This window comes from Syngnathus floridae, chromosome 4 (genome assembly GCF_059516105.1).
Source record: "Syngnathus floridae isolate MCC-2025c chromosome 4, RoL_Sflo_1.0, whole genome shotgun sequence".
NCBI lineage: Eukaryota > Metazoa > Chordata > Actinopteri > Syngnathiformes > Syngnathidae > Syngnathus > Syngnathus floridae.
Genome location: NC_142416.1, coordinates 14,282,784 through 14,297,819, shown reverse-complemented (window position 1 = coordinate 14,297,819; position 15,036 = coordinate 14,282,784). Strand labels below are relative to the sequence as shown.

The 15,036-nt window shown below is 36.5% G+C and overlaps 1 protein-coding gene across 2 annotated transcripts in view; it reads left to right on the top strand.

Annotated features, from left to right (window-relative positions):
• ctnna2 (catenin (cadherin-associated protein), alpha 2) overlaps positions 1–15,036 on the top strand; it is a 186,107-nt gene that overhangs the window by 10,089 nt on the left and 160,982 nt on the right. The window contains exons 2-3 of one of the 2 annotated variants that reach the window (XM_088373555.1): positions 5,013–5,083; positions 9,140–9,263. Coding sequence is in view for 1 of the 2 variants with exons in the window: in XM_088373553.1 (XP_088229679.1) it covers positions 5,013–5,083 (71 nt within the window). In the remaining variant the exon portion in view is untranslated. The remainder of the gene's footprint in view (positions 1–5,012; positions 5,084–9,139; positions 9,264–15,036) is intronic. The other variant, XM_088373553.1, reaches the window with a different exon arrangement.

The window sequence follows — 15,036 nt, the reverse complement described above, 5'->3', positions numbered from 1 at the left end:
ATAACAGGGACTAATATGAACTTTGACCACCGATAAATTCCTTTCACACATATATGTTAGATCTTTTTAAGAATCTGGTGGAAAATGTTAGTATATTGAAAGTTTGTCTGTAGGGTTCAATGGAAAATTTAAAAATAATCCAGGATATTAGTTTTGTTATGTCATAGAGGAGATCAAGAGAAAATGAAATGTCAAATCAATGGTTGCAATCAATGACTGCCATTAGCCACTTGAAGACGGGGGTGAGGGGGATAAATCACCGCTCCCCAGTTGGCGTTGGGGCTTAAGTACGGTTTAACCACTGATTTTCGTTTCCCTCAGTCTGTGTGGAATTTTCCTTTGCTACTTGTCACTTAAACATTGTAGTTGCTTCTCAAAATTGTCCGAACAGGCACATTGGTTAAATTCAAAACAAACACGCCGACCGACATACTCAGTGAAATGGTACAAACGTATCTTTTGAAAAAGTAACATTTATTTTTGTAAGAAATGTCTCTTTTAAAAACATAACCTTATAAAAAAAAAAAAAAAGGCTTTTTCTAAATGCTCCTGAATGCGTTGGACTTGGGGACCAAATTGACAAATAATACAGTATTCCAGACTATTATGGGATGTATTCATTTATCATTTATTATTTTTGTGGTGTAGGACAATAAATGTAGACTTTACCAATGGAGTATTGCATTCATCGTGGTTTCAAGACAGAAACAACTCTTAAGAAGTGAAACCATCACACGTTTCAGCAGGAATAAAATATTTTTACAATTGTCAATGTTTTGAAAAAGTTGTATTTGATAATACAGTGAATTTTGAACTCTAATATCCATAACTGAAGATATTGTAAGACAGATGATCATTTGCCTTAGCATGTATAAACACTGTTATTCAAAGGGGGAAAAAAATGTCCCAATTTTAAGTGCTTTAAAATAATTCATGTGACATGTTTGTTTGAAATACATTTAGCTGATAAATGTAGTGAGCTGTGATGTCACAAGATACTTTCTAAAAATCGTTTAGCTATATGATAAACAACAAACTGCGTGACCGTCTACACATTCGTTTTTTTCCCTGGTTTCCATTTATCCCTTGTGTATTTTTATAAACGCTAAATATTCAGCATGACCTCATCCACCAGAAGAGAAAGACATGTTTGTGGTGCCTGGTCAGTTCACATAACCCCAATTTTGTGCTTCACGATGCGGTCAGTGGTGTTTTCCTTTCTTTCATAACAGCATGTGTCTGTTTCTCTGATGTGTGTGTGTGTGTGTGTGTTGCTTTTATATAGTTTCGATGTCACATTTAAGCAGCAAAGACAAGGTCTCCCAAGTGAGTAGAACTAAAAATAGACTAGAGCAGGTGATTCATTGAAATTCTAGCAGGCATAGTTCCAGCCTTAATGGACGCAAAGAGGAGTCCATTTCATCTGTTCACCAAATATTTTAATGAAATAGCACTTTGTATAATTAAATATACCCAGTGGAGCAAAGCAGCCTCACTGAAAACAATAAACTTTCAATTTTGTCAGCGTTCCTTCTGAATAATGAGATGTTCTGACGTGAGTGTTGCTGTCTCATACCTTGACACATTGAACCATTCAACATGGCACAAAATGTGTTTTTGCACAGTCCATGCAAATAAATCACAATTGGATAATCTCTTGTGAAGATTTTTTTGGGTACGCAGTAAACAGGTTTCATCACCCAGTCAATTATGATGGGAAGCTGGATACTGTATGCACATTCACACAATTGCCCGTGCACTTCCCTTAATGAAATCATCAAATGTGCTTCATGAACCACATGTATTTTTGACTCCTCTTGATTGCATTGTTGGTTAAAAAAAGTAACTGTATGTTCAGCCCAATGTTGAACAGAGTGCCATTAAGAGGAGTCAAAACATACAACTGGTTCATGAAGCAAATTTGAAGCAGTACTACTTTGTAACATCGTTATTCATGATTAAAGTTAAAAATATAAAAAGATTGATTTAATTTTAATTTGATGTTTTTGGGCTTTACATTGTATCTCGGTTGACATTGGCTGCAAAGTTTTTCTTTCAAGTAACAAATTTGAATTGGACCAGTTCCCTTTGGTCTGGGAATCATGGGTTTTGTTGTCAAGTTCTTCCCAGAACTCGAAAAATGTCAATATCATACACTTTCTGAGTGAGATTAACTTTTGTTTTGAGACTGACCTTGACGGCAACTCTCTTAGTCTCTGTAAAAAAACAAAACTCAATTTGGTTCCCCCCCACCCCCGAGCGCCTCTCATTGTTCAATATTTTTGTGCCCTCCAGGGGTATAATGATCCCGCCTCTGAATACCCGATCCTATAATACTAACCTTGCGTTTTTGCAGCATAATGCCATCCTGCAGCATACCCGGTGCTGCAGGTGAAGTTTAAATAAGTGATAGGCAGGAATTGATTGATATTCCAGAAGGATCTTCGCTGTGGGGGCATTAAATACTTCCACCTCATATCCATATAAGTGAAGAAAGATCTGGCTCTTCCTTTTTATCTGCACTACTGATCATAACGTTAGACATACCTGCACAAAATAGGAATATCCAGGGCCTTACTTTTATAAAAATTCCAATTTTGCAGGTTGTTTTTTATCAAAAATGACTATCATCTGTCAAGGGCAAGCGGTACTGTTTTGATGGCGGTGCTTTTTATTCTATTATAGTAGTGTTATTCCAAAATGACATCGGATTTTGGTGATTCCCTGAAGAAAATATGCATAGAGAAACTTATTTTCAGTGTTTACCGTTTGAGTCTTGATGGAAACGCTTCGCCGATCATGGAAAGGTTCTACTAGTGTGGCTTCTATGAATTGCATCATCTTTTCTCATAGTTGGGACAATTAGAAATTTAGGATTTATCTTAAGTCAACAAACTATGATTCGGGCCGTTGATTTTGTGTTGCGAACAGTATTTTAAGTAGCTGCAGATTCCCGTTTTTGGTGTTCATGTGTGGCTTCACAATGAAGGCCATTCATTGGCCATTGGTAGTGACCTCGTTCTTTTCAAAGGACATGCTGATGATTGCAGAAACTGCTGCTCCCCCACAATCTGAGCAAATTTAAATGCATCTTGTATTAAATCTTAAAGGGATTGTGCAGGTAATGCTGTGGATGTTTTTGTCGTAAATCAAATGATATTTTTAGAGTAGACGGATAACATCAATGAATATCAAGAAGCAAATGAGGCTGATGAGCTATTGCTGTCAACACTGTTCTACATGGAGGGTCACAATGTGAAGTCTTATCCAGAAATAGACCATTGTTTTTTGTCCTCCATATATTTTATCAATCAAACGTCTGATTTGTTGTGCACTAATTAGCATCTTGCTGTTTTGATGCCTCACATTTTTAATTTCTATTTGTGCACACAAGTCACAAGTGTATCAGTTTGTTCTGCACTGCTCAAGTGTTTCAAATATGATATTTCATCATCATTTTTCAGCCATGAAAAACCCTTTTCTAAACTCCTGCAGAAGTAATTAGGGCAAAGTATTATTTTGTCAGAACTGCCAGTAATGCACAATTTGTGTAAACAGTAAGTTGGGTGGTCCAAAGAGAAGAATGAGGAGCAAGAGATTGACTTTTAAATGACACCGCTTTACCTACTATGTTGTAAAGACCAGAACTCAGTAATAAGTGGACTTCCATCGAGGACAAACTATTACCAAAAGTGAAATGCAATTTGAGGATCGAGTGCCCCTTTTGAGTTTTTCAATGTTGGATTTTGCAGCTAGCAAAGGGTAGGCAGATCTTTTGACCTCTGGAAATCTCAATTATTTAGGTTCAACTATTTTGTGTCTGAAAATTATCCAGAAAGAACAATTAGACTTCATTATTACATACATTAAACTGGACCATTGAGTTATTAAAATGTTTTTTAACAAATAATATGCAGCGTAATTTTGATTGATACTGTGGTGAAATTGCAATTTTAAATCCTAATTATATTTTACAGTACTGATTTCAAAATATAGCAAAACTTTACATTTTTGATGACTGCTTAATAAATCAACAAAATCAAAATCACCCATTTTTTTAATAAAGCTTTTATATTGGATTTCATTTCATTTCATTGTGCAAATGCACCCAATGTTGAGGCCACTGACTGAGTCATTCCGATTACTCTGCCAAACATTTTGCCTGATGCGTTTTGTCTTTTGAAATGAAGCATGAGTTTCCTCAGGGGAATTAGCTGCAGGAATATCTGCAGGCACAATGTGCAGCTGTGAAAGATGACTTGGAAAATAAGACTCCCATGAGCCCAGGACTGATGATTTCCATTTTATGAAGCCGTTTTATGATCACACTGGAAGAAACATATTTAAATTTTTATACATGTATATAAATATAAAACTATTCTTTTAACTATTCAGAGTTTCACAAGTCTTCTATCAATGAGAAATAGGATCATAATAATGAGAAATATGAGTATAATAATGTTTTGCTCTGACTTTTTCAATATTTTTTTTCTTTCCAGTGAAGCCCCCAATACTGTCTGTTTTTTCATTCTGTGTGCACCGTAGTAAATGATAGCCACCTGCAAACCTTCACTGTTTGGACCTGTCTTTGTTGATGCTCTTATGGCATTAGACGTGTGATGTGTTGCGATTGTATCAGGGCTGCTCTTCGACACATTCTAGTGAAAAGAATATGAAGTTGGGCAATATTTGAAACATTTCAAGTAACATAGGTTGTAATAAGGAGAATTCAAACAAGTTGTTGAAAGGATTGTGTAACAATTGACAAACAACTTGACCTAGTTCCAGAAATAGGTAATCTTGTTACCTTCGATGCAAATCTTTTTGCACATTAAGAGGCCGTACGATGAAGTCCCGTTGATAATTAATAGGTCAACCACCCTCACGTTTGTCAGAATTGGAATTTCAATTCCAAAAGGCAAAGGTCCAATTGTGTGTCCATGAGCACTGGCGGCTCTAAGCATATTAGTTAACATTCTGTACAAATGATGCTTATTTTTTCTCAATTTCAGGGAACACTTGATCCAACAGCAGCAGACTGTGTTGATGCAAACATGGAAGCCTGGAACTGTTTCTCATGGAGGTGAGCTCAACCAACCCTAGTTTATTCTTTGCATTTTAAGATTGTAGGCTGCTAAAGGGGATGAGGATGTTTCTGTATGACAAAATACTCTATTCGTGTTCACAAAGTTTTTGTTTTGTGAAATGCATAATTATAATCTGTTGCATTGATCTAATGAGAACACAGATTCATTTTGGATGACAACAATTTGTCTACACCATGTCGATTAGTACAAAAAAAACAAGTTTGCAATCATGTTTTATGACGATGAGTGTCGCCATGCAGTCAGTCAATATTGTATCCCATTAGTCTGCTAATACTCTGGAGGATTATGTCACTAAAGATAAGCCTGCATTTATTTAACAGACACCATGAATGTTTTGTCACATAATAAATCTGCACAGATCACTTTGGAGAGTGATAGTGTTGTAAAAAATGATAGTCACCTAATTACAAAATGATTCCTGTTAGAAAGTGAGAGATCTTGAGGTCGTCAGCAAGTCAGATCAATTTGGCAGCAATGACAACCTTCATTCAGAAAGTGTTCACACTATTAATCCTCACTCATCCCTGGGCGCTAAAGCAACAGGCGGCCATCTTCCTATTTTGGGCTGATTGGAATGAGAGGCGTGTCTGAGTTCTTGGTCCCGATGCTTGAAAGCGAAAGCTGGAAGGGATGCGGGAAGGAATTTTCCCACATGCAAGGGCAGCCAAGAGGTTAATCTCTTTTACATATTTGGTGCAGAACATCATGATGTTGTGAGTGGTGTCCTCATCTACAAGTGAGGAGGTCAGTGCAGTTTGATAGTCTGTGTTACAAAATGAGCGAGTATGTTTCAGGTGAAAAGATTTCGATATCTGTCATCAAGTCGTCAAAACGGTGCCTTAGAAAGAGCAAAGTGTTTGGCCGACATTTTGGCGTGAGGTGAGGTTCATGGCAGGTTGCCATTCAGTATGGGATGGGAAAATATTTATTCCATTTGTTAAAAAAAATAACATCACACATAAGAAGCATTTGATTAAATCATTCAGTTTTATTGATTGATTTATGACAACATATTTCATCAGTTGAAGATTCAAAAGTACTCTAGGACTGAAGATGGTATGTCTTTTTCTTCTAACATAGTTCTCTGAGCATCTGCCTTGGCAAGAGCTATGACGTCAATTAACTTGTTAGTCTTGTCGGGATGAGGGTTTTCCTCTCGTGAAGCGTGTCTACCGATGCAAAAGGAGAAACAGTACACAGATCATTTGGATCGAGAAACATTCTCCCACAGAGATTAAATGAAGCGCAAACAGCAGTACTTTCATGCTTCACGTATTAAGTCCAAATGATACCAATCAGTTGTACTGCCTCACTGCTCTCCTATATGGCAGTGGATGCCAATGTTAGAATTTCAAATGTTGTTTTAAGGTAAGTAAATACTGCTAGAGTTCATTCAGTCATCATAGTTTTGTTTGATTTGCTTTATTAACCATCATTTTGCAATACTGGGAGTCTCATGCACAGGAATTAGACAAATGTGAGATGTGGTGTTTCCCTACGGTTCGACGGAAAAGTAATATGTAGGCTAATGAATGGTTTGCCCACCTGTAAACGTTTAGGTGAGGCTAGTACGAAACCATTTGCAGTCCCACTTTGAGTGGCACAACATCTGTCTGGCACAAATTACACTCTTGCACACACAACCTGTAAGTGGTGTACAGTACACAGCTACTAATGGCTCTCACCCTTCCTCTACCCTCAGTGGAATGCTGCACAAAACCGCCAAAATAAAGCTTGCTGGCTTAACTTTGTGTAGCCGACACTTAAACAAAGAGAAATGTCATCCTCAGTTTATTTGAGGCTCTCGCCGCATTTATCTGACATTCAAGCCTTTTGTTGAGCCTCAGCGAGTGCCAGGAAGCACATTGTTACAGTCAAACTTGTGTTCAGTGAGCAATATTTGGGGAGTAAAGTGTTGGGGAGGAAGAATCCAGCCCCAAAACATTTGTTGATACGTATACTGTAACACCACTTTATCTTCACGATTGATTTTTATAGTAGTTTGTATACATACTACACAAACTGGCCTTTTGACAGACATCATTGCACAGTTTTGATTGTTTCTTCATGTGCTTAGGTTTTACAGTATGCCCCCATGCACATTGTGTCACTAATGTCACAGTCAATAATACTCAAAAGAAAACCAATATGTTGGATTCAAAGGCCAATGCTATATTATTACAGTGCTTCCATGCACATCTGTCATAAAATTCATTGCTGACTAGAACTTGTTTGTTCCACTGGGGGAGCACAGAAATATCTTTTAGCTATGCTGTGCACATGTGTGGTGTTGTGTTATTGTTCTTGGTGTTGGCTAATATGTCACTCTCAATGACAGAAAATTATTCTTACAATAATCATGAACCATCTAATAGGGAGTTAAAGCACAAAAAAACCCACTATGATCCCTTTTCAGACATCCACATTGAGGAAAACATTAATTATAGCACCCCGCAACTTTCATGTTTATTAAGCTTTTAGTTGTTAAGGTTGTAATGTGTGTTGCGATAATGTGTTTCAGACAAAGCACAATTAAAGCTCATTTGTACGCTTTTTCAAGCAAGTCGATTAAATTACTAAAATGATGCCTTGTTATACAACAATATGGTCTTGCCACGCACACCATTCCAGACTACTAAGATATTATTATTTACTCTAGTGTTTCACAGTTAAGCTAACAATCTTTGACGTTAAATTAGTCTTTTAAGGCAATTACAGTGCAATCAAAGCAGGAAATCAGATGAGGCAAGTTGTCAGTAACAGGTTAAATGTTCGTATATATTTCCTGCCTGCAGTAAAGTGAAAATTAAATATATCTGACAGAAAGCAAATATTCACTTTTTCATGATTGAATCATTTTTGTATTTCAAAATAATTGCTTCCACTACCAATAATATGCAATACTTGCATGCATGCAATGTTGAAGTAACATTTTAAATATGTTAATCACTGTATTCTAAGACTGCCTAAATTTCTCTTTTGACAACTTAGATGTGGCGTAGCCTCCTTAAGTTGCCATAGACAAGTCAAATAGGTTAACTTGATGTGCCAGGGTAGTGCGTTTCTTCATATTAACCATTAACACATCCATATTTTCTGCCTCTTATCCTCATTAGTGTCGTGAATGAGCTGGAGTCTATGCCAGCTGACTGTGGGTGAGAAACTTAAATTAATCTAAAAAAAAATATATATATATATATATATATATATATATATATATATATATATATATATATATATATATATATATTTTTTTTTTTTTTTTTTTTCTCTGGTACTCCAGTTTCCCCCAGATTCTGAAACCACACATGTTCGGTTGATGAAAGTACAAATATTTGTGTGAATGGTTGTTTCTATCTCCTCAAACTATTTTTCACCCGGACGGAGGTTTGATGAAAACAGAAATCTATCGTCATTATTTCCCTGCGCAATATTTTGCCGTTCATGCAGTGTAAATATACCCAGCCAAGTGTCGGCATCTGGGTAACATCTTGTGCAATCATTGCAGAATAAATTGCATTGTGATGATGTTCAGTACATTGATTCAGTCATTAAAGCAACACAATGTTCTTGTGGCTGATTGTAAATTGAATCACAAATATTAAAAACAAATACATGGGTTCAGTTCAGGTTAATATTCACAAGTAAAGCTTTTGTTGGTCATTATTCGTTCTAAAAGTCTTACATACTTCACTTTTAGATGACCAAATGCTGTGCATTTGTATTTTAGCAATCACAACACTTTCTCATAATCTTTACAGGCAGCATATATTTCTCGGCGTGGTGTGAAAGATGTTGAAAATGACGGTTGCATTTAGAGTCTAGCAGGTTCCAGGGGCCCGTTCCAATCATCACAAGCATTATCTAGAATTTCAATGGCCCCTTTCTCTACTGTGTTCAGAAGCCGTCAAGGCTTTCAGCACCTAGGAAGTGTGCAGGCATACAATAGCACCCTGAGCTACCACAAGACTTATGAAGGCAGCGAGTGACCTGACTCAATAATTGAGGCTCTGCATCATTGTGGTTGTCAGGACGGAGGCCAGGATCCAAGGTGATGGAAGTGATGATGATGATGGGTCTGCATGTGAGCTCGTTGCAGGGGCATGAAAGGAAGAGAGATGTACCTTGAGGAAGAATGAAGACATACAATGTGAGGTAATAAGATGTTGTTAGTGGACATTGGAAAAAGAGGAATTGTTTTGTTCCATGGTAGTAGTGTACTCTGTTTCAGTTTTAAACAGATCTTAAATTGAAATAGAATTATTTTCCTATAACAACAAAAGAATTCTATTAATTTTGATATTTCACTCATAGTTGATTAGGAAGTTAGCCTCAAAGCAGTCTTCCTTGATTTTTCCTTTACAGTATAAAAAATGCTGGTGTTAATTCCACAAAAAAATTGAATATCATCTAGGTTGAAATTCCGCATCAGTGTATGTTTTGTTTTTAGTCCTCCCCAAGTTGCAAATGGTGTCATCGCTAATGACAGGTTGTTTTGCAGTGACTGCACCCCCCCCTTTTGTTGATGGTATTGAATGTCCCAGTCTCACGGTGTAATCCGTGTTTACCGCAACTCTCGGTCCACTCACGACACTGATGCTGATCAGCAATTAGCAGCAACACACAGGGAAAAAAAAGCTATTGCTGCTGACCTTTTAGTGCTGTAAACAGGCTTAGAGCCAACGCCATGAGCTGGAAAGGAAATGAAAACTCTAAATGATGCACTGACGGAGAGTCAAACAGGATATGACAAGGATAACATGATTTGATATAAAGGTGTTTTTGATGAATTTCAAAATGTGTGACGAGGGTGGACTATATGCAGAAATATCTTTTTACAGAAATGTATTGTTGAACACGTTATCAGTTGATTGTATCAAACCGCAGTGATTGATCAGCAGCCTGTCTGAGTTTTATTCCTCCTCTCACGCAAAGTCATTTGAAATGGATGAATGTAAATTACAGTGCAAAAATATGCCATTTTTTGTTAAATGATGCATTATAATCTCATCAAACCTTAAGCACTTTCTCACCTCAGCTTATCAGGCTAATGTGTCTGGTTGCTTTCATAGGTAGGAGTTAAATCTCACCTCATTTTTTTTTTCCAACACTGACTATTAATCTGACATGTCGCAAGACAGTCAGGCTGACATTGTGAGCACGGGGCAAGGCTGTTGATTTGAGCGTGATGACTCAATGCACATTGTTACATTTGCTTAAGTGTGTGCGTGTGTGCCGTCCTCACTGCCACGTTCTAGGCCACACTGAAAAGAAACCATAAAATGATGTCGGAGCAAAAAATACACGAAACTTATGAGAATCTAGTCATAATGTTGCAAGAATTCCCAGAAACATTATGTTACGACGTCAAAACATTGTCCATATCTGTTCCACTTCTGTGCACAACCAAATTATCAACATCGACGTTACTACATTCATCTCAGTTGTATCTAGAGTTACAGCGTGTTCATACATTATGACATGTGACACAAAAACACATCATAGTTGCCATTTGTCTGACTTTTTAACATTTATCAAGCAAATAAGAGTTTTGTCACAGTCACCTTTCCTTTACTGCATGAAATGTAGAAAAAAAGATTTATGACCATGAACTATATAAAGAATTTGACATTTGGAAGTAACGTCCCTACAAGTAGGAGTTTTATAAACTTTTTTTTTTTCTGTCAGAATTCCGTTGAAACCTAACATTAGCATTTTTTTAATTGATGAAATAGTAGGAAAATTTTATCATTGTAATGATATTGCTAAAATAAAGTCAGAGGGCGTACCCACAAAAAAGTCCGTTACACACACACACTGACAGTATTGTCATTTGTCAATTGTGTATGATGAATGAGGATAAATTCAACTAACAGCAATTTTGCATGGTGATTGGTGCTCAAAAGTCTTTTTAAGCTATTCTTAAAGACAATAAACACATGAGCAATTAATTAATGTTAACATTTTAACCTGTATTATAATTTCTTCGCCAAACGTTTTTTGGGTCATTTATATGTGTTATATGCATGACACATACAATGACAAAGCTGACAAGACTTCATGGCCCAAAGCAGTTGTGACTGATCACATTAACGTTCTATTGTACTTTGTCGCCAGTGAACAAACTCAAGAGCGGTCATATTGATCGTGAGCATTTGCAATTACAAGCCGAGCACATCATGTGTAAAAAGTCATTCATCAACCCTCACCCTTCAAGACGCTTCCACAAAGACCAGAGTCATTTGAAAGGTTAATGTATAATTTATATTCCAGGGGAAAACAGCACTTTGTCAAGAGCTGGGGATGAATTGTGAGGTCTGGAAGTACAACAGTAGTTTCTGGTGATTGAAAGGTTGAGGAGGAAAGAGGGATTGACATAAATTGCAGCTTTTACACACGTTTTGAAAGCTTTATGGATTAAAAGTGCCTAATTTGTAAATTAGTAAAAAGATCATAAATGCATAGGAGCAGTGTGCTGAACATGGTCTTGGCATTTCCATTCATTACATATGCTCCTTTCTGAATGTTTTTTCTTTCTCAATCCTTTCTCCCCTCATTAAACAAGAACTAGTTAGTTGTTCCCCATGTGAAAACAGCACAAGCCACTCACTCCATGCAGTCAACATCTCTGGGGGAATCACACAATATTGACCACCTGTTGGATTTTCTTTAAGGCGACATATTGTTTTAACACCATTTAAAATAATTCCCATTCCGATGGGCTCCATCTTCCTGCTACTCTAAATAGGAAAAGCAGTGTAGAGAACAGTTGGATACAAATTGGGTTAGTAAGTAGTGTTAGGAAAAAAAAGAACATTTGGCACCTGAGCTGCTAAACCGAGACAGATTTAGTTTTGGTGTGGGCTCAGTTACAGTCCACTTGTATTGGTGTCAAGTTGAGCAGTGACCGATAAAAAAATATTTGCTATGTGGGTTGGCACCTTCTTTTTGTATTTTGAATTTATAGCCGCCCACTTGACTGTAGTGAAACAGTATTGTCTGGCTCGACGTGATTTTTCAATCTGACAGACTTGTTGGCTCTGACCTCCACTTTCTAATGCGTACCATTCAAGAACGTGATTGTTTTACAAGGTCTACACACTTTACTACCTATTTTAATAATAGCATTACTCATTTGATTGCTCGGCAGTGGTGAATCACTGAACTGAATAAACTCATTCTTTCCCTTTAAAATATAACCTTTTAATCATGGATCAGTTATCGGAGCATATGGGATTAAAAAAAAAGATCAAATTAGTTGATGAAAAGATGTGTCTAAAAATTAATGCCTTGCAAGAACTAGTTTGGAAATCTTTTCAGATAATTTCTTCTCAAGAGAGAATATACTCATCATCCGATGGGGATTTAATATCCAACCTGCCTGATGGTGTTGAGTTCCTCCTCAGGGTCGAATATTGCCTGTAAGGTTTTATCAAAGAGCCTGTAAGTGAGAGCACTTCATCTTGTGGCTCTGCCCTCCTATTTCCCTTGATATATACCCGCTGATGTCATTTTGATATACTGTTTGTTCTGCAGGCTGTGAATCACACTACCAGATGTCATACAGTTTGCTGCACCAAAAACATGTCCAATGTTGTAAATGGGCTGCATTTAGATAGGAAATTGCCAAAGACAACAGTCTATAGAACCTCGAAAGTGATTTAAAAGTGCAAACTACATATAGACTGTTCATAGTAATTCCTTAAATCAATATTTTCTGGTTGCATTATACAGTATTATGTGTCTGGCAGAACTATTTTGTAATCTACTGATTGGAAGGTTGGGAATGCGGATTGCTCATCATCCCGTGAGCATCCAGTGATTTCATTTTGGTTATGTAAAGATGACGACAACAAAAGCCAAAAAACTATTTTACTTTTCTATTAACTTCTGTACTTATTTCAGTAATTAAATTAATGATTTTTTATAATTAGCGGATATTAGGTACACTAGTCTATATTTCAAAAACGGACACAAACATATTTGTACAATTACAGTAAAATGATAGTCCTGAATAACGGCCTTGATAAAAGATTACTATTTTAATGTTATGTGTACTTTAAGTTTAACTGGAAAAAATCAACTAATAAATAATCTTAAAGCTGGAGCTTTATCAGTATACAAATTCTTATTTAATTATTTTAGTGTCATTACAATATGTTATTTCCCCTTTTTAAATTTTCTGCGTGACCCTAAAACTCATATGTACCTAATTTAATTTTCAATCATAAGTGATTTTTTTTTTTTTTTTTTTACGGCATGTAATCATAACGCAGCTATACAGAACAACAAATGATTATTTACCTCAATTTATTTCATTCGGGAGGAACGAAAAATCCAATTTCGTAAAAGCTAAAAATTCATTATAAAAGTTAACGGCATTGATATCATCTGCCCAAAAAGCCTGATAGTATTTTGCGTGTGAGACTTTTCATTATGTGCCATTGCTGCTAGTATAATAAGATCACCTCCCAAACACTGGCCTCACTGTTTTGTTTTCCTTAGCATCCCCATTAAGAGACCGCAGCATCTTCAGCCCTGATGGAAACTTTGAGATTATGACAGCCGTTTGCCGAGATGGATGTCTCATTAGTATCATTTAGGCATAAACACTGATGGCAGCTCTCATTACCAAGAGGCGCTCTAATCATTTCTGAGGCTGCATTAAAACACTAAACCCAATTACACCATTATCATTACTCAGCTGAGCTAACTAAAAATATCCCAACAGGGAATTTATCAGGATGATTTTTCCCCTCTACTCATAATTTACCTGCAATCTTTCCACTTCACTTATGCACCATTTTCAAGTCCACTTTTCTGGATAATGATTTTGTGTGTGTGTGTGTAAAATATTGTAGTGTTCCATGCTGTCACAAAGACGAAAGACCTCAGCCAAGTCTCAAACATTTGTTACCTGTGGAATCAGTGTTTTGTTTTTGTTTTTTATACTTTTTTTTGGTGTTTTTGTATGAAGCTTGACTGCTAAAACTAGATGTTACATCCCAATTAAGATTTTTTTTTTAACCCAATACGGCAGAATTTATACTGATTTTTCAACAAATATGGTATTAGTTATAGGCTAACCCTAACGTTAACTGGAATCAGTGGGAGATTTATTTATTAGGTGCATAAAAGCTAAAAATCAAATTTCAGAAAATATACTTGTCATACTGCCCTATGCAAAGGTCTAATAATTTGGGGATGCTCTTGGGGAAAAAAAATACAGTACTTGGTTAATTTTTGATTGTTACACACGATTTCATCCATGTTCAAAACGGCATTTTTGTCATCTCATTAGGAAGTGTGTGTGGTCTTGTGTGGGTAGTGGCTGATGAGGAACTGTGGCCAACGCCATCATATATAAGTTGCCCTTCTCTGATTCCAGACATATCTCTTGTCACTGGATATAAGCTGCAGACCTTGATGTGTGTATAGAGAAATGATACAATATAAATGTATGCTTTTCATTCAGCTGTGCTGTCTGTGAGGGAGACGAAACACGCACAGAATCTGTTGACATTATAGAGTCCAGCAAAGCATCTATTATAAGCAGAAGTAAAAGGTTAGCCCACATAATATGCTCACAATAAAAATGTTTGGATCTGGGGAGTTGTGCCTCACCATCAGTCTAGCCATTCTGATGAATGTCACCGTTCTTCACATATACAAGAAAATACATTGTCTCCACGTCACAAAACCTTGTGACAATATTAGAATATGTATACATTCTTAAAGTCATATTTTATGGAATCAACATTTGTTTTGCTTGATTCTAATTCTCTTCAGGAAGACTGGGTAAAAATGTTTTGAGATATATGACTTGAAAGAGAGATTATGCATTTTTAATATGGCATTGTATAGTTTATCGAAGGTTGTTTGAAAATGCTGCTGTCATGAGGCCCAATGAAATTGAGGGCTAATAATG